Raw genomic sequence first — 20458 nt, 5'->3', positions numbered from 1 at the left:
CCCTAAGAACTGATAAAGGGGTATTTATTAAATGAGCCTTATACTAGCTCGATATTTGCACATCTGTTCCTTTTTGACCTACCATAGTCAATTTATCAGCTAAAGGTTGGCTCTAGAAAAATTTTAGGACTTGTCATCAGAAACACTTTTAATCCAAGAAAGGAAGGAGAGGCAATTTAAATAAGAGAAAAAAAGAAGCTATGACTAATGGGAATGTAATAAGTCAATTACCTGAAAAGGGTTTTCCTTTTTTTAAGTGCATGATACCAGTTAGAAACATCTGGGCCTACCCTGCCTCTAGCTTACTTTACCTCCTGTGGGATGGTGACAGTCCAATTCCAGGTCGCTTTGCATATAACAATCGCACGGCTGGGCCAGGAGTAGAGTAGAGATTACAGAAAATGAACATAGCACCAACCAGAATTGACGATGCTGCCCGTCCATCCTGCCAAGGAAGATACACAAACCTGTCACAAACATTGTCCAATCAGCCACTCACCACCGAGAATGACTGTACTTGCAGTTAAAAGGGGGGAGAAAGGGGAGAATTCCTCTTAACAAATGATTTTCAGTTCAAAATTGTGCACTTGAAAACCAAACACCGTCCCAGCTCTTCAAATCATAAAGCAGCAAAGAAAACTTATTCTTAGGGCAAAATTAACTCTCTACTAACCTAAGAAACCAAGCAATGTAAATTTGATTTGCATATTTACTGAAAAATAATCTAATCTTCAATCTTGTGGGATCAGAACTAGTAGTTAAGATCTCTTGGTTACATGCCAGAGGTAGAGTTTACAGATTAGGTAAATACTGCTTTTTGGAATATGCTATGTATATACTTCACCCAAGGTATGTTCCTAGAATCATAGAAAATAAAGAAGCTACACAGGATTTAACCACATTTAATGGAGAAATATATGCAGTAACATTCCGAACAGATGGTGACCCAGGTTCTTCTAGAATACTTTAAGTGACATGGAGCTTGCTGCTACTTGAAAAAGCCCGTCCAGCTTACAAAGTTCTTCTTGATCCTGAATAAGTTGAGTTGAAGTCTATTCCACTCAGTGATCTTCATTCTTCTTTCAGTCAGGAAAGAGTAAACCTACCTCTTTCTCCCTGGGAAAACCTTTCACATGTCTGAAATAGCCTCCCTTTCCACCGACTCTTCTATTTTCTAAAAACACATCCAATCTGTGATGGCTAATTTTGTGTGTCAACTTGACTGGGCTAAGGGATGCTCAGATAGCTGGTAAAATATTACTTCTGGATGTGTCTATGAGGGTGTTTCTAAAAGTGATCAGCGTTTGATTCAGTAGACTGAGTAAAAAAAAGATACACCCTCATGAACGTGAGTGGGCATCATCTAATCTGTTGAGGACCTGAATAGAACCAAAAAGTAAAGGAAGGGCAAATTTTCTATTTTGTTGAACTGGAAATGTCTAGCTTCTTCTGCCCTGGGACATCAGAGCCCCTGGTTAGCCGGTGTGGGACTCAGACTGAATTACATCACCAAATTTTCTGGTTCTCTAGCTTGCAGAGAGCAAACAAATTGTGGGACTTCTCAGCCTCTGTAACTGCATGAGCCAATTTCTATAATAAATGCATTGTATGTTGGTTCGGTTTCTCTAAAGAACACCAACTAATAAACAGTTCCTTTGATTCTTCCCCATTTGATATTCCATTTTCAGAGACATCATTTGGTGAACTTTCTCTGAACAGACTCATTTTAAAACAACAACCTTAAATGTGCTACCCAGATGTGAAATACAAGATATGAGATGCACTCCAACCACACTAGAGAGGAAAAGAAATATCATCCTCCTTATTCTGGACACTATGCTTTTATTAACATAACCCCAGGCCAAACTAGTTTATATGCAGGCCAAGTCATCCCATAAGCTCTTATTGATCTTATTAGCCACTAAAACCCCTAGTTCTTTTTCAAATGATGTGTTAAGCTAAGAGACAAATATATTTAATCTTTTACAACAAGATTCGGGACTTTACATTTATCCTGTGTTTAATTTCACATTGTTAGCTTCTGTTAAACAACCAACCTGCAATGGCTTTTAAAATCCAGATTCATTATATGACCTTCCCAGTTCTGAGAAAATTGGTAAGATTGATCCTCATATCGTCATCAATGTTTTTAATTAAAAGAGCAACCAAATTCAACCTTCTCCTGGGAGGATGCTGATCCATTAATCACCTACCTTTGGAAGAAGACACTGAGACACAATCCAACTAAATGTGTAACAACCTAGCCCAAATTTCCCTATGTTGATTATAATAAATGGGGAAATGTCTTGCAGGAATCCAATAAACTGTCCCTACTAATCTACTGGTTTTGTTGCAAAAGTTCAGTTGTCCTGATACATGTGTTCATAACGAAGCAATGAGGACTTCTTTTTCTTAAGAGTTTAAAATCATCTGTGCAAAGATTTATATTAGAATTTTGCCTTGAATTGCCATCAGGTTCACCAGCCTGTAACTTTCCAGGATCAACCTTCTCCATCTTTTGGAAAACCTTTCCTGTCTTTGTTTGCCTGGCACCTCTATTTTCTGTTTCCTCATATTACATAAGGAGTCCATGATTGCTTTTTCAAGCGCTCTCAGCATTCTGTCATGGAATTTAGGTCTAGAGAGTGGATTATTTTTAAGTACTGTGAGGCTCTTTTCATATCTCACTACCTATCGGCTATGTCTTAATGATCACTGTTACTCCCTTTCTAGCCTGACATCTGTTCCCCTGATAGAGAAAACAGAAGGAGTTAAGATTATATACAAATGCCTCAAGAATTTCTTATTACCCTTATTCCAAGGATAGTTTTTTTAAAAGATATTTTTCTTAATTTTCATTCCTTTTAGATTTAGCCTTCCTGATAATCTTACCTGATTCATGGCTTTTGGATATGTGTCCCCTCCTTTTGTCTACCACGAAAGTCTTTTTAAAAGTTTAACCAGTTTTTTATGGAAATATGAGTATATGCTTATTAGTCTTAATAAAACAGAAATATACATGATAAAAATAAAATCTCCCGCTTCCAGCTTCAATTCCATTTCCCAAAGACGTGGTGCAGACATCCGACTCACGCATATCTTCTTTCAGTGAGCTAGAGAGCAGCCGACGATGTCATAATCCTTTGCTTCTTTTTTCTTCTTTCTTGGATTTTGGGTCTTCATGATTATATCATAAGCACGGGAAGCCTCTGATCTCTCTCAAGCCATCTTCCCTTACAAAGCTGTCAGGCTTTGGCTCTCTGAACTTTTAGAAAGTTCTCGCATGAAGAGAAAATCACTACGGTACCTAAAGGCTGCTTAGTTCCTGAAAGTAATCTGTTCTGTTGCACAATCTGTTGTGCCTCCAAAGGAAAACGCTTTGGCCTTTGGCATTAAACTCCTACGAACACCAAGTGCTTTTTTTTTTTTTTTTGATGTAACAGTCGATGATTCATTAGTTGCGTGTAACACCCAGTGCACCATGCAATACGTGCCCTCCTTACTACCCCACCAGCCTATCCCATTCCCCCACCCCCTCCCTTCCGAAGCCCTGTTTGTTTCTCAGAGTCCATAGTCTCTCATGCTTCATTCCCCCTTCTGATTACCCCCCCTTTCTTTATCCCTTTCTTCCCCTACCGATCTTCCTAGTTCTTATGTTCCACAGATGAGAGAAATCATATGATAATTGCGTTTCTCTGCTTGACTTATTTCACTTAGCATTATCTCCTCCAGTGCCGTCCATGTTGCAGCAAATGTTGAGAACTCGTTCTTTCTGATAGCTGAGTAATATTCCATTGTATATATGGACCACAACTTCTTAATCCAAGTGCTTTTTAAGAGGTTGAGAATATGAGTTGGAAAGAAGAAAATATGTTCTTTAGCATTCTTCCCTCTATTAGCCTAATGGCTCTCAAGAAGGAAGGAGAAAATCATCAGGTAACCCTAGAGCAAAAAAATACACCCTGACATTTATAGAAGCAATGAATATTCCAGTATTTATGCTCAGATTCCACTTGTGTGTCCATTCCTTTATGTATGCAATCACTTATTCAAACCTTTCATACCCGGCATACAAAAGTAAAGAAGACACAGTTCTTGCCTGCGAGATGCTTACAGTCTAATGGGAAAACAGGCAGATCACCAGATTACAAGGATGCCACAGAAGACATTTAGATATACAATGGGAATGTCCATACTGTGAAAATACTTACGAGTCAGAAAGATTTTACCAGAGTTGAGTTTTAAATGACAGGTAAGAGGCCACTAGAGGAGAGTTGGGGAAAGGGACTCTAAGAGTCAGTGGTCAGAAAAGTCATCAGTCCCACTAGGAATCCTACAATCAATCTATGTGACTACTTACGAGGGCATGGAGGTCTTCTTATTTCATTTTTATTCAAACACAAAAAGAAACGATAAATATTCCAAAGTGTTTATCAACTCTATTCAGACACAACTCAATCGTATTTTTGCCTGTGTACCCACAGTCCTTGTTTCTACCTTTTTTTATAATACTTAGCACATTCTAGAGGCTCTGTATTATGTGTATGTATCTGCCTCTCTCAAGAATACTCAAGCTTTAAGGCAAGAATAATAAATTCCTCCCTCATTTTTATTTCCCTCATATTACCTAATTCCTAAGTAGGGATTCAACAAATACTTATTCAGCTTAAATGTTACCTGTGCACCAGCCTGTATAGAGCCAGCTGTATCTGGCCAAACCAAACTCACCTACCACAAATGACGACAACAACAACAATAAAGGTTACTCACCAAGCAGTGGACAACACAGACGTTTTTGGGATTCTGTAGTAGCCAATTATACATATTCCGACACACAGCAAAAAGATTGTGCAGACTGGGGGCCTGCCTGATGGGCCAACTGCACTCTGAGACCTAAGGGAACAGAGCAAAAGTAAATGATTTCCCAAAGCAACTCCTCTGCATAAGGAGCTATCACATGAAACAACTGGAATATGATGCCACATCCTCTTTTAATAGAGACAAGAAGAGATGGGAACAGGGTCCAAACACAGAAAGAAGAGTTGTTTAATATAACAATTTCTTAATAAAAAATTCCATTCCAGTAAAGGTACAAAAACACATTTTGAAGTACGTTTTAAATAAAAATAGACCATTTAGGGGTACCTGAGTGGCTCAGTCAGTTAGCCAACAAACTCTTGATTTCAGCTCAGGTCATGATCTCAGGGTCGTGAGATCAAGCTCTGCATTGGGCTCTGCACTCAGCACAGAGTCTTCTTGAGACCCTCTCTTCTCCTCTCCGTCTGCCCTCTCCCCCACACACTCCCCTATCCCCATGTGCACACACATGCATAGTCTCTCTCTAAAAAAATAAAATAGACCATTTAAACTATATATTTGGATTTTTTTAATTCTGTGAGGTTGCATTTAATTTCTATTAGGTATAAAATGTTTTGACCTGCCTATTAGATACTTAATTATAGTATTACCTTATAAATCCTGCATTATCCCTAATTTTACCCCAGTTCTCATGAGAACATGAAAAGAACCGCAGAGTGAGTCAAAGGTACCGTTGTTCAGAGCTCTTATTTCTTTCTGTCTTAATGAAAGAACTCACAACTCCATGGGGGCAATCCTCGGTATTTTCATTCATCTAACACACATGTTTATTTAACCCACTACAAAGCATCGACTACGTTCCTGGAATTGTTTGGCTCTGAGCTGAACCACAATCATACTCAGGTATTAATGTGATCCCCATTCTACAGATGAGAATACTGACTCTTAGAGGTTGTCTTGTCTAAGTCATACTGCTGGTCAGTACCAGAAGTGTTATAGTCACCCAGAACACCCAGGTGTTCTGAATATAAATCACTGGGCAACAACAGTGTACTGCTAGAGATTATCAGTTGCTCAAAATATTAGGCATGAACCCCAATTGATTAGACATTTACTAAGTTAGGTAATAAAAATAAGAAGAAGTTTAGACTTGGGCAAACTTTGTGATCTCTTTTATAAAGCCTTTCTTCCTTCATAAAATGTGGCGAGTGGTACCTACCTACCTACCTCACAGGGTTTGGTTAGTACGTGAGGATGTATTTCAAGGGCTCAGCTCAGTATCTGACACACACAAAGTGATTAAGGAATGTTAGCTATTGTGATCATTATTGTATTAGATAACTGCCAGTGCAAAGCTCTGAGTTCAGATAAAGCCAGCTATGTTTGAATAAATGAAAGAAATCCTGTTTAGCAAGAATGTAGACTGAAGGGCCAGATAATACAAGATCTTGTTAGGAGCTGGGAGAATATTTAAGAAGGAGAGTGACTCTCATTTGCATTTTCCAAAGATCTCTTAAGACCCAGTGTGGATAATGGATGTGGTGCCATGAGAGTAGCCAGGGAGAGCAGTCAGGAGGCCACTGAGGAGTCCAAGTTAGGGATGATGGTGGCTAAGGCCAGAGAGTGGCAGTGGTGTAAAAAAAGACTTGAGGGATTAAGAATTAGAGACGAAGTGGAATACCTTTGTATGTGTGACTTGGAGATTGAGCATGTGGGGGCAGTGAGTGAGTGTGGAGGGGTGTACTTAAGAGACGAGGGAGAAAGGGTCAAGGATGACTCCCAGATTTCCAGCCTGAATGGCTGGATAAAAGGAAGATGGGTGCCATTTGCTGAGGTAAGGAATTCTGGAGAAAGACTAAGTTTTATATGGATGGTGTCACCAGAAAATACTCTGAAACACTACCACTACTGGCCTAAGAAAACCCAAATGCCTCAAATTCCTAAAGTTTAACAGTGGGGAGAGGGAGGCAGGGGCAATCTGTTTGGTTGCCAATTTCTGGTAACTAGATAATCGCTAATCAAAATATAAATGAGAAATTATGTGTGGTCTCTTTAGAGCTGACATCCAAAAGCAAACACCTGGAGTTTCTCATTCTGGGGTTGCCAAGAAAGCCTATTCCTTTAGCTTAATTTGTGACATTTTTCTATAAGATGATTGTAGGGTAATGACAGGGGACCTTTCAGGTACTTACTTCCCTATACCTTTCGGCAATGACAGGTGTGGTTTATTAAACAAAGTAGTTGAAATGCTTGACACAGCTACAAAACAATCCAGGGTGACCCACTACCGGGCTTCTGTCAGTTTAAACTCTGTATCAGCTTGCCCCTTCTACCCAACACGAATCAGGGCTGTTTCTGGCCATTCTTTACCCCCAAATGGATTCCCCACCAATGTGTTCTCAAGGAACGGAAATGATACATTGATTTAAAAAAAAAAAAAAAAAGAATAGTTGGGAAGACAAATTTTGCCATCAGAGAAACTGGAAATTATACATTTGTACAAGCTGGTTCTTGTCTATAATGCTTTTCTTCCCTTAGTAAATTTGTATTCATCCTTCAAAACCCAAGTTCAAGTGCTCTTTTGTCTCCGACTGTTTCTCTAACACCCACAGGCAGAAATCTTAGGTAACTTAGGTCTTTGTACCATGCCCTTGTCCATTTTCATCTATTAAAGTTTTTATCAGTAGAGCAACATGGTTGAACCCACAGGCTGGGTTTTCACCTTTGCTTCACCACTTATGGCCTGATAAATGTTAGTCATGTTACTGATCTCTCCTAGCCTAAAATCTCTCCTGTGTAAAGTGAAAATGGGCATCACAAGACTGTTAGAGTTAAGTAGCACAACATAAGCATGGTGAGTGCCAGCTTATTGTCCAATTGTACTCAAATCAACTGCCTACATCTGTCTCCGCCTCTAGACACTAAGCCCCATGAGAAGAGACACCCTAAGTTATTATTCATTTTGTAACCCCAGAGTCGTATCCATGTGTTAATTGAATGGCAGGTGCTCAGCGGATATTTGCTGAGTGAATGAATGAGTGAAAGAACAAAGGAATGAACCCCATTTGGCAATCACTTCTTGTACTAAGATTTGTCTACATGTACAATCTCTCAGGGAAGGAATAGGTGAATCAATTTTGTTGTTGTTTTATGTTGCAATCATGTAAAAGTATGAAAAAAACTGCTTTTCCAGGCAATATTTTTAAACCTCTTAGAAGCTGTCTGTCAACCATACAAACACTTTAAATGTCAATATCTGTAATGAGTCTCAGCTAAAAGTTGGCTAAATTGTTCTTAGCACAATAGGCTAAAAGCTCCAGAATCATTAAATCAATCAAGTAAATAAAATTAATTTAAAGTACTCCATAATTACATATTTACTTGATATATAATTATACACCATTAAGCAAACATACAATTAGAATTTTTTTTAAAGCATGTACTCCATCTAAAAGGGAAAAAATAACATTAAGGCATAAACAAAACAAAAACGTTTTAAGGAATTCAATCACTGCAAGCTATTTTTGTAGCTTCCTGGGGTTCACAGGTTCATGCAATAAGCATAGTCCTTGGGCATGTGACACTTCGAGATGCAATCTCCAGTCTCTCTAAACACCTCCCAGAGCCATAAGCGTCAGAAAATGCCATATGGATTACAGGCTGCCATGATACCACCCAGTGGGGAAAGAAGCCAAAACAGCACCAGAGATGGATGCCTCTCCATTTTCATCTCTCCATCACCCCAAGCATGAGATAAGATAGCCGGAGCATCCCACTTGCTGAGCATAAGAGCAAAAGGTACTACAGAGAATTAGACTCAAGAGCCATACCCAGTGTTTTAAGAATCTACTGCACCATTCTTGGGAAACAGGGGTATTTCAGTCAATCATTTCTTGTGGCATTTTATTATTACTAACATTAATCGTAACTATCACTTACTGAATGCTCACTATAGGGCAGGTACTGCTATCAAGTTTATTCCTTAGAGCAAACCTACAGAAAAAGTTTCTGAGTATTTGCAAGGTAGACACTGGTATTGTCATCCCTAATTTATGCAGGAGAAAATGGTGATTTAACCAGGAAGAGGAACACTGAGATGTGGACGTAGGGTAATTTTTAAAGTTCAGAATTTGTGTATATGCTATTAATTTCATTTCAATAAAAAAATAAGAGTCGTGTACTTTCTATGCTATCACACTGTCTGATGGTTGATGATTAACTGCAATTTCATCCTACATTTGTGGGGTGGTTATAGCTTCAAGTGATGGCTATATTTTCAAAGGTAAAGATATTCAATTCACTGATCCCTGCAGAACTAGAGTGTGGGGATCCCCAGCCCTCTGGCTTCCAGGCCAGGTTTTTTTTTCCCCCCTACCCATTATTTCCTATCCTTTCACTAAAGCCTGGTGGCAGAGGGAGAGGTGAAGTATAAGCTTCAGGGTCACTCCTCTATGGCCAACCCTCCTCACCAACCAGTGAACCAAAGCCAAAACGCCTGGGAGCTACGGTGACTTCTTTGGTGAGCTCTGGGAAGGAAAAGAAAAACAAATAAAGAAACAAACAAAAGACTGACCTTTAAGAAGTTCAAGTTGATAGCATATTTCCCCAAAATCAATTCGTTCTCAAAAGGGAAGAAATCCTACAGGATCATGCAGTTTAGAAATAGTCAAAATGAAGAAAGATTCTAAAGGAACCAGTGGGGTTTTTGCTTTTGTTTTATGCTCCTCACAGGGCTCCTTCAGCGTACTTTTCTTCTGGCTGAACAGGGCAAGAAGGACACTCAGAGTGGCCACGGAGCGCTATCAGCATGTAAGAACTTTAGGGCCAGGCTCAACTTAGTGGCCATTCATCCAGTTTCCCACCTCTTGCCAACAGCAATGTGTAAAGCAGTGGTTCCTGATATTCTGAGCAGACTGTAACGTGTGCAGAAGTGAGCCAGTGTGCACACACCCACAAGTGGATGGGTATGCTGTTTATTTGGGAGATGCTGGAAAAGGTGTGGGATAGACTGTGGTGATGGTTACACAGCACTGTGAATGTATTCAATGTCACCAAACTGTATTCTTACCGATGGTTAAAAGGGTATATGTTTATGTCACGTATAGTTTACCGTCAAAAAAAGAAGAAAGAGGAAGAAAGAAAGGAATGGAAGAGATGGTTAAACTCTCCAAAGCCCATCCATGGATCTACATACACAGTGGACCTGCATTTCTTTAACTCAGATTAGGAAAACCTGGTTTAGATAAAGCATCTCATTGGTCTCCAGGACGTTACAGTCAACATTGGTCATTTTTATTTCCTCAAGGTGGAAACTGGCTAAGGCGAGTTAGAAAACTGCTGTTCAATACCTCTTGTGTAGTTCTGAATAGGTATTCTAGCACCTCACCTTGAAAGCGGGGCAATCTGCCAAGTATTTTTTTGAGTTGGGGCCTCTGTTAAAATAGAGACTACATATGAGTCTTATTCTAATACTCTGTTATACATGCAAAGACTAAGAAAACTTCTAGTTGATTATTTTATCATTCCTATCAAACCATGTGGCTTCTAAGCATAAAAGCTAATTACAATACAAAATGACTCCCCTCATCAAAGTGAAATCTTCCTGGAAACAACCTGTCTCTGCCACCACCACCCATATCCCCAAACACACATCCCATAATAAAAATGTAAAGTGACTGAGTTCAGATATACATAGAGCTGGACTCCTGTGAATCTATAAATAAAACCAGTCTCATGTTTGGTCTTTTCCAGCCCTGGAATTTATGGAAGACACTGTCATCTATACTAATTTTTAAAAAAAATTTTTAAAGATTTTTAAAGATTTTATTTTTAAATGTGGGGCTTGAACTTACAACCCTGAGATCAAGAGTCACATGCTCATTGACTGAGCCAGCCAGGCACCCCATGCCATCTATATTTATTAAAATAAGATTTAACTGCAGACCTAGTACTCCACAGTTCTGGAAGGAGGAAGAAATAGTTCTAGTTCTCCTGCATTGGAAGATAAGAACCAAAAAACTTCCCTAAGTAATGCAACAATGAGATACAAATCAATTTGTGGCATTAGTGCTAGGGAAAGAAAGGACTGGGGGCTGGGGCGCCTGGGTGGCACAGCGGTTAAGCGTCTGCCTTCGGCTCAGGGCGTGATCCCGGCATTATGGGTTCGAGCCCCACATCAGGCTCCTCCGCTATGAGCCTGCTTCTTCCTCTCCCACTCCCCCTGCTTGTGTTCCCTCTCTCGCTGGCTGTCTCTATCTCTGTCGAATAAATAAATAAAATCTTTAAAAAAAAAAAAAAAAAAGAAAGGACTGGGGGCTTGAAAAAAGATGTAGCCAAATCCAAAACAGAACTAAGATGAAAATACTAAGGTTTGGGCACTGTCTTCCTGAGATGCAATCAAGGGCAGAAAACTAGTTAGGTCAGAGGGTCCATTTGCATTCTGCCAAATTCTAGGGACTGTCTGGGAGGGGCTAAAGATACAGTGCAAGCCTGTGTTTTAGAGAAAAGAATTGGAAAAGCCTCGTGGGTAGCATACTGAAATCCTCCCCTGAGCAAAGTTAGGCTATTAGAAGGGGTGGGGAGGTGTGGTATGAGGGACTCCTACTGAGAGGGAGCAGCTCATGCAAAGAGACAGTGTGTGTCTCCCCTGGTTCTAGCATGGCCTTTTTTAGGCAGTGGAGAACAGTGAAAAATGAACCTGGGGAGGCAGGCAGAGGCCAGATCATGAGGACCTCTGTAAGATACATTCTACAATTTGCACAGAGATGAAATAACCCCATCCCTTTCACTTACACTCATAAGTAAGCAAGATTTACTCGTGCTTCAAAGCCCAGCTCTCGCTGCTGTCTCCTTTCCCTAAACTCCCTCAGTAGGGATTGTAAATATTATTTGCATTTGTCTTTACAGCATGTTTTGGCTTCTCTCTCTCTCTCTTTCTTCCTTTCTCCCTTCCTCCCTTCCTTCTTTTCTTTTCTTTCTTCCTTTCTCCCTTCCTCCCTTCCTTCTTTTCTTTTCTTTCTTTCTTAGATTTTATTTATTTGTCAGGGAGAGAGAGAACAAGCAGGGGGACCAGCAGGCAGAAGAAGAAGCAGGCTTCCTGCTGAGCAAGGAGCCCGATATGGGACTTGATCCCAGCACCCTGGGATCATGACCTGAGCTGAAGACAGACACTTAACCGGCTGAGCCACCCAAGCATCCCTCGCCTTCTCTTTCCAGCTAGGCTTAAATGTCTTCAGAAAAAGAACCAAATATTTATTTTATATCTATGTGTTTAACAATTCTTGGCACGTTCATTCTTCTGAGAAACATGTATTAGCCATGCCAGGCACTGTTCTAGGTGGCAAATAAAATAAACATACCTTCTGCTCTTTTAGGGCAAACAAGAGCAGCCCAGGACAGATGTTCAATATGTAAGTCCTGGTCTTGTGGTATGACTGTTAAGACTGGTCACAAAATATGTAGTTATACTAATAGATGCTTTTCTTTAAATACCTTTATAGAGATTGCTTTCACAAATACTACACAAAGAGACATCCTCATCTGTATGAATGCTTCTATAATGATATCTCTTTATTCACTTTCAGAGTGAAATTTTTCCAGACTATTACAGATCTTTCAAGATCAAATAAAATTTCTACGAAATATTGTGGAGCATGTTCCATAGTCCTTCAGTTATGAAAATGAGGACACTGACCGAGTCTCCAAACAAGAAAAATCAAAAGATTTGCATCTGAGTTAGAAACAGAATATCTACCCACATTTTTGTTTGATGTTAATTCAGTTGCTCTGAATTAGGTAATAGATGGAAGGAGAGTTGGAAAGGCAGTTAATTATAGGGAATTTAAAAGAGCTGCATTTAAAATCTCCATTACAGAATGGCAATTTAGACCCAAATGCTTCAGAATGGTTTTATCAGTGCGTCTCAAGAGTGGTCCCCAGGGAAACCACAGGAGTCACACCCAGAAAGCTGTTAGCAGTGCAGACTCCCACCACTCTCCTGTCCTGCTGAATCAGAAATTAGGGGCCTGGGTGTTTGACTAGCACTCCAGGTGGTTTTGTTGCCCACTAAATTTGAGAACCACTGGGTTTCCTCTTGCCTATTCTAGGAACACTTAGGGAAAAGAAAGTCCTTAGCAAAACTCTCCCTTATCTTATAGAACATTAAGGCAGGTAGGGGTCTTAGAGAACACAGAGACCAAACTTCTTGTGTTTTTACAGATCCAGAAGTCGAAACCCAGAGATTATAAATGGCAACTGAAATTTGGAGCAACATGTGTTCCAGCATCAAAGCTGAGATCCTGGATACACAGCATGGACAACCAGCTATCCTGCTGCTAATCTGAAATTAATTTTCACTTTTAAAGTGTCCATTGTATAGCATAATATAATAAAAAAATTATTTAAAAAAAGAAAAGAAAATCCTTTCTATTTATCAATAGACTCAGATGTAGTTGCAAAACCAATCATATCTAAGGCTAAATCAAACTATTTCAAGATGTTCTTGAGAGAGAAAAGGCCTTCATTTAGTGAGTCAATCAAAAATTCCGTGGCCAGAAATATCAAACTCTGCATCAGATTCAAACCTAAGCCAGAACTCATGGCTTCACCAGCCAGTAGGAATATTTCTTTGCCTTGTTCAAAATGCTCCTTAGGAGGACAAGCCAGCTTTTCCCAGTAATATCGTCAGCCCAGAGTAATAGTTAAGAACACAAGCTTGAGACCACCTACTATGGTATGGTCTTGGACAAGTCACCTTACTTCTCTGTGTCCCAGGTCTCCACCCACCTCAGAAGACAGTGTAAAAATTACAAATAGTAGTAACAGTATTACCACACCTACAGTGTGGACTGTCTGTGTGCTATCCTCTACCCATGAAACAAACACCTTTACTGAATGTCAGAGAGTTATTTCCAAGAACACTGGTGTCTGTACTGGTCTAGCGCCAGGCTTCATCATGATGCCCAAGAACCAATAAGGAATGGTTAAAGGCATAATTAGTGCTACAGTATAAGGATCGCCAACCGTCCCACATAGCAGTTCAATCTCCAACTGAGCCTCATAGGAATGTGCCCTAACAACTGAGCAACCAGCCATAAGTGATTTGAGACCCCAAATTATATATATGGTATTTCATTGACAGATAAACTTTCCTGCAAATGTCCTCACCCAAGGAAAATCTTCAAAATATTTCATAGCAGCCTAATAAATACTTTGTGGCTAGAAGTGTCCAGAGTATATAGTTAATCAGCTTTGTGTGTCTGAGCATCAAGGCTTTGGGAAGCGCTCTTAAAGGGAAAAATACCCGTTATGTCTTCAAACCATGTGATCCCAGCACTAAAATTCCTTACCCTGCTGTGAAACTTGGCAGTTCGATACGACTTGGGTGACAGATTGTACACTGTGTAGTGGTCAAGATGTCTGGAATCCAAAAAGCTTCGGATGTCATCAACCTGATTCCTGAATCCTATGTCAACACTGTCCAGAGGAAAGGACATCACTGGGAGGGATCACAGACAGAGAGACAGGTTAAACAGGTTTGCTGTTGCCACGGGCAGCCACCACAAGCTGAGCTATTGAGCAGTTACTGAACATGAGAAACTTACCAATAATTCTGGAGGTAACATAAGTGAAGTCTAAATCTCCCTTCGTGTAGCTAAAAGCAAGACAGGAAAAGGAGCTCATTAAAATGATCCAAATACGCCAGGTTTCCCCTCTCTCAATCACCTGCCCATTGACTTGGACACTTCCATCCAGTAGGCATTTAGACTTCCCTCAAGGCCTTCTCTCTAACAAAGAATAATCATTGAGAGAAGCAACCCACACGCACAGGAGTGTAAATCTACCACTCTCATGTACCCCAATACCCTCTGTAGATGACACTTCATGAAGAGAATCAATCTCAGAATAGAAAACACCGCTCAGTCATTAACACGGATTATTCTAGCCTCTTTGCCTACATGTGAATATCTCCTCTAAGTGTGAGCAGCTAGGGAGTAAGAAAGGAAGTGATGGAGAAACAAGGGACACCCTTTCTCTCTGCCCGCCAGGCCCTAGCTGGGGATTGCAGGTAAGGGATAAATTTTATCTTTAAACAAAGATTAAAATGTTGATTAATATTTTGGACTTGACATGTGAATTTATGACTCAAAACTGCATACTGTAACTTAAAGTGACCCTAGAATTTTCTAACACGTACAAATAAAAAAGAATTCACATGGCCTGCTTGTAAGAATTTTCATACAGTAGAAGGGTAGAAAATTTCCTCCGCTAAACAAGGTTCAAAGCGCTATTAAAATACAAAAAAACAATTGTTTCAGTTATAATCTATGAGTATCGCTTTTTCAGCTTGCATATGCATTATTTTCTCATTTAATTCTCAGACCAACCAGGGATATGAATCCTATCAGAGTATAAAAGTCAAGCTCAGAGAGGCCAATTAAGTTGCCTAGGTCACATGGTTAACAAGGGCAGATAATGTACGAGAACCCAGGATGCTGGATTCACAAGACAGGGATGGCAACCACTATATTTTAACGTAACAATGTGCTGAGTGAGTCCTCTGAGCCTGTGCTTGTTGCTTCTGAAGGCCTCAACATTACGGCTTCAATAACATTGCTTGGTTGATGAGACTCCATGCAGTTACATCACACAACTGTCAGTCCTTTAGCCAGAAAAGCAGTTGGCAGGTAATCAGATCCTTGGGGGGCATGGAGGTCCATTAACTCAGCTGGGAAGAATGCACATACCTGGTAACAGACTGTATGACTCTGGAAGATGTGTCTTTGAGGGTGTCTTTCAGGTTGTCCTTCAGGTTACTGAAGAGCCGCCCTGCACCTCCTTTCACCATGTCAAAGAGACCTCCCCCGTAGCTGGGCTCCATGTCTGGAGATGAGGCACCTGCCAATGCGAAACAGAAGTAGCGGTGATCTACAGACTACGCAGTCTCCCTTCATCCCTGAAACCTATGCAGACCGGCGCAGACACTCCTGGAAGTGATGCCCACTCTCAGAACTTACTGACTCTGGGTCCTAGCAGTGCGACCAAGCCTCAGAGACCCAGGGAAGCGCTTCGCTGTCCCAGGCGCAGAAAGCTCACAGTGCTGTAGCCATTAGCCACAGGTGCCCACTGAGCCCCCGAAATGTGGCTACTCCGAATTGAGATGTGTTGCAAGTACAAAATACACAACAAATCTCAAAGATGGCAAAAAAAAAAAAAAGAATGTAAAAGATCTTGTTAATACTTTTTACATTGATTACATGTTGCAATGATAGTATTTTAATATACTGAATTAAGTAGATGATATTATTAAATTAATTTCAGCTGCTCCTTTTTACTTTTTAATGTGAATACTAGAAAAATTTTAATTGTACACATGGCCTGTCTTTCAGACAGTGCCACATCAGAGGAAGAGCAACTTAGAAGTGGGTCCAGAGGTCTCCTCTGCCCTTAGATGGAGCTGACTGTGTTAGCAGACTCATTCCATAGCTATCCCTCCAACTCATTCTTCACTTCCATCATGGAAAATAGATTCTCCGGGGCCTTTGTAACAGTTTTTAGGATGCATGGTGATCATCAATGTTATCTGTCAAGTATTCCAGTTTTTCCTTCCTTATAGACTCACAAAATCGTATTTTCTGGTCTCTTGTGGTTAGCTCTAGCCAAGTTTCTCAATCTTGCACTGCTGACATTTAGGGCCAAATACTTCCTTGCTGTGTTGGGGGGCGGGGAGCACTGCCCCATGCCCTGGAGGGTGTTTGGCAGCATCCCCAGCCCCTAGCCACTAGAGAGCACCAGTAGCCCCCCACTGCTGCCAGCTGTGACAACCCAAATTGTCTCCAGACGTTGGCACATATCCCCTGGGGGGAGGGGCAACATTACTCCCAGTTGAAAACGACTGCTTTAGTCTACGATATGTGAGGATATGTGTGTGGAGGTATTGTGTGTCCCTTTCAGGACAGAGCTTTGAACTGTGAGTATGAAACTCTCCAGAGTTCTCATTGCCTCGCTGTGTCTTTCTGTCTCTTTCTTTGCTCCATCAACTGGCAGGGTTTGAGATCATGGCTGTACTCCTGGGTCCTGGAGTAAGAAGCTGTGTGGCAGAGCTCCCAGCTGACTTTTGATGAATATGGAGCCTGAGTGACCAATAACCCTTTATTATTAGAAGTGCCCCCATTCCCATTGTGGGAATGTTCCTTATCGCAGCACAACTCCTCTTAAAAAGGTTGATACAGGAAGAAAGTAGGAATCTGTGTAGAGGAGGCTAGTGTGAACAATGACTAGGGAGTCTATTCAGCCTAGCAGTCAAGAGCATGGGTCATTCTCACCTGGGTTCTGGCCCAGCCTTGCTACTCCTAACTGTGTGACCTTGGAAAGTAACAGTCTTCGTAAGCCTCTTTCTTCCTAACTGTAAATTTGGGATAAAAATAGTTCCTTCTTCATAGGGAAAGGTTAAGTGAGTGCATATAAAATAATTAGTATAGTACCTAATATATCTAGGGGCCAATAGATTGTAGCTAACTATTATTATGCCACATCCTGAAATTCCCATGTTGATATTTTTCATCTTTGTTCACTTCTCAACTATATGATGACATCTCTTCTTTTTTAAAAATTGCAATATTTATGATGCACTTTAAAATATATTAAGAAGATAGGTCTCATGTTAAGTGTTCTTCTCAAAAAAACCTACAAAAGAACATGAGGAGATTTTTGGAGGTTGTGGTAATAGCATCACAAGGATAATGCATATGTCTAAAGTCATCAGAACATATACATTAAATGTGTGTAATTTTTGCATATCAATTATACCTCAATAAAGCTAAAAAAAATAAATTGCAAGATAAAGGAAAGTTGGAGGAGGAATCTATAGATCAAAATGTCTTAAAAGACAAGTCAACCAAGCAGAATGTGTGGATCTTGTTTGGAACTTAATCCAAACAAACTATAAAAAATTAATAACATTTATGGGACAACTGGAATTTGAACACTTACTAAGTATTTGATATTAAGGATTTATTGTTACTTTTTTAGGACTAATAATGATATTGTAGTTATGTTCAACAACAGTCCTCACCTATCGGAATAAATACTGAAACACTTATAAATGAAAAATTGCAATATTAAAGATTTTTAAAAATAAATAAAAGACAAAAGATTTGTGTAATAAAAACTACAATTACTAACACTTATCTAGCACTTACTATCTGCTGGATATTATTCTAAGCATTTTGCCTATATTTACTCATTTAATCCTAAAAGCATACCTGCGAAGCAGATACTACTATTATTTTCTTTCATAGATCCGAAAACTGAGGCACAGAGCTTAAGGAACTTGTCTAAGGCTATTTCAGCTAGTAAGCAAATGGCAGGGTTGGGATTTGAGCCTTAGGCAACCCTTCCAATCACATCCCTCTTTCTTTCCCTAATACTGCTCTGGTTTTCATATGTATCATTCCAGATACTTTCTTTAAACATTTATTACATATGTAGATATCCATAAGCAATACATTGTTTTCTGTGTTTTGAAGATGTATATAAATGGTTTTGGTCTGCAATCTATTTTATTCACTCACCATGGTTTCAAATTCATCTATTATGGTGCCATCTGTAACTTTAGCTCACTTAAAGTATGAGCCATTACCCAATGATGGACACTAAGGTCATTTACTATAACAATGTGGTTATGAACACATTGCCTTGATCATAAATGGGAAATTTTCTCTAGGTTATACTTAAGAGTAGAATTTGTTAGTAAGAGAGATATGTACATTTTCAGGTTTCCAGATATTGACAACTCATTTCCCAAAGCAGTCATATCAGTCTAAACTCCTACTAGCAGTGCAATACAACATTTGGTATTGTCAGGCTTTAAAATTTTTACCAATCTGGTGAATGTGAAGCAATACCTCATTTTGGTCTTGTTTTGTGCTTTCCCCAATTAGTGAGTTGTATATCTTTTATTGTGTTTATTGGCCAGGCAGCTGTTCTTTAAATCATACTTCAGGTTCCCACTAAATTCCTGTGTGGCATCTGGATGCTCACACATATGCCTATAAATACATGTTGACTATTATGTACTCTCATCCTGATCACAAGAGGCATTAATGCCTAACTCACCATTAGGCATCTATTTGAAAAGATGGCTCTATCAGAAATTGCAAAGCACAATCAATGCTGGTGAATAAACTAATGAATGGACACATGGACAAACAAGAATAAAGTCTACCACTGACTGAGTTCCCTTATGTACCAGGAACTCCATTTGAATGTTTATGTTAGTACAATTTCACCTAGGTGGAAAGAAGGAGGGTGTTTGTTATCTCCATTTTATAGATGAAGAAATGGAGGCTCAAAGAAGGGAAGAACTCTAAAATCTCAGCTAACAAGTGGCAAAGCCGGAGATTCAAGCCCAGATCTGCACAATCCAAAGCCTAGGCTACTTGTACCATTTCCCACTATTCTATGGCTCTGAATCAGCTCCGTTCTAACAGTTGTCCTCAGGACGGTCTTCACCTGCCTGATGCACAACCACTGTTCTCCTACTCCTGGCTCTCCTCTACCTCCCACCTGTACGCCTTTCATCCGGCTGCTCTTGGCAGGAGATGTCCCCACAATAAACACTCCCATAAATCACTGCATCTGTCAGACCAACCAAACCAATTTCATTATGTAGGCAGACAGCCTGTGTCACCCCTACTGCTTCACAGCCCTGAATAAAATGCCAGGAATTGGTCTGAAGGGCAGCCCCACAGATTAGGGCCAGAACCACAGATCTGAGAATGTTCTCTCAGGTTCTGGTTCCCTATAATGTAGGGCATATCATTCCCCTTTAAACACATAAAATCTGTATCATGTTTTCATTTTAAATATCTTGAGGATAGGATGGTATAAAATGTTTATACTTCCCCCATTTCCATCCTGAGTTTCCACTTCTGCCTGAATACCCTTTTTATAATACCACTCTTCTAAGAGATGACATCAAATGGATTATTCAGGCCTCTCTGTGACTCTTGATTTTGTCTGGAACAGAACTCCATGGTCTCAGCCTATTAAAAGGATATAAATATCCGTGATTATCTGAAAATCAGACTCTCGCCATCTCTCAGGCTGTTTGCACTGTTCATTAGAACCTTGGAGCCCTGCAGAAACCAGAACTATTTGTCAGAATCTGTCTGTACTCTTCATATGCCCATATTATATGTCAAACTAGCCAGGACACAAAAAGGAGAGGAAGGACATTATCTGAATTTGCCCTAAGGGTTCTTTTAGGTAGAATGTATTCTCACTTTCCCTAATGAGCTACATGAGAGCCAGAAGCATAGATTCTCCAAAGGATATGTGAGTCTCAGCTGAGAGAACGGGCAGAGAGGCTTCAAAACCATGACGCAGCACAGAGGGGAATGGTGCAGTCAGAAAGTAATATGTAGGAGAAAAATAATGGCTGTTGTAGGTCAGGGGCTGGCAAGCCATAGTTCACGGGCCAAATCCAGTCTGCTGCCCTATTTTTGCACAGTCTGTGAAATAAAGGTGGCTTCTACATTTTTAAATGACTGAAAAAAGTCAAATGGAGAAAATGTTTAATAAGGTGAATATGATTCAAAGGTCAAATTTCAATGTCTATAAGTGTATTAGAATACAACCA

The 20458-nt window shown here is 40.0% G+C and overlaps 1 protein-coding gene across 6 annotated transcripts in view; it reads right to left on the bottom strand.

Annotated features, from left to right (window-relative positions):
- The window catches only part of DNAJC6 (DnaJ heat shock protein family (Hsp40) member C6), a 140749-nt gene that overhangs the window by 28647 nt on the left and 91644 nt on the right, over positions 1-20458 (bottom strand). For all 6 annotated transcript variants that reach the window (XM_034653629.1, XM_034653628.1, XM_034653631.1 and 3 more), the window contains 5 exons: positions 15564-15714; positions 14421-14470; positions 14166-14314; positions 4771-4893; positions 312-445 (listed from right to left, as the gene is read on the bottom strand). In XM_034653629.1, the coding sequence (XP_034509520.1) occupies positions 312-445; positions 4771-4893; positions 14166-14314; positions 14421-14470; positions 15564-15714 (607 nt within the window). The remainder of the gene's footprint in view (positions 1-311; positions 446-4770; positions 4894-14165; positions 14315-14420; positions 14471-15563; positions 15715-20458) is intronic.

The sequence above is a fragment of the Ailuropoda melanoleuca genome, chromosome 2 (assembly GCF_002007445.2).
Source record: "Ailuropoda melanoleuca isolate Jingjing chromosome 2, ASM200744v2, whole genome shotgun sequence".
NCBI lineage: Eukaryota > Metazoa > Chordata > Mammalia > Carnivora > Ursidae > Ailuropoda > Ailuropoda melanoleuca.
This window is presented reverse-complemented; position numbering and strand designations above follow the sequence as displayed.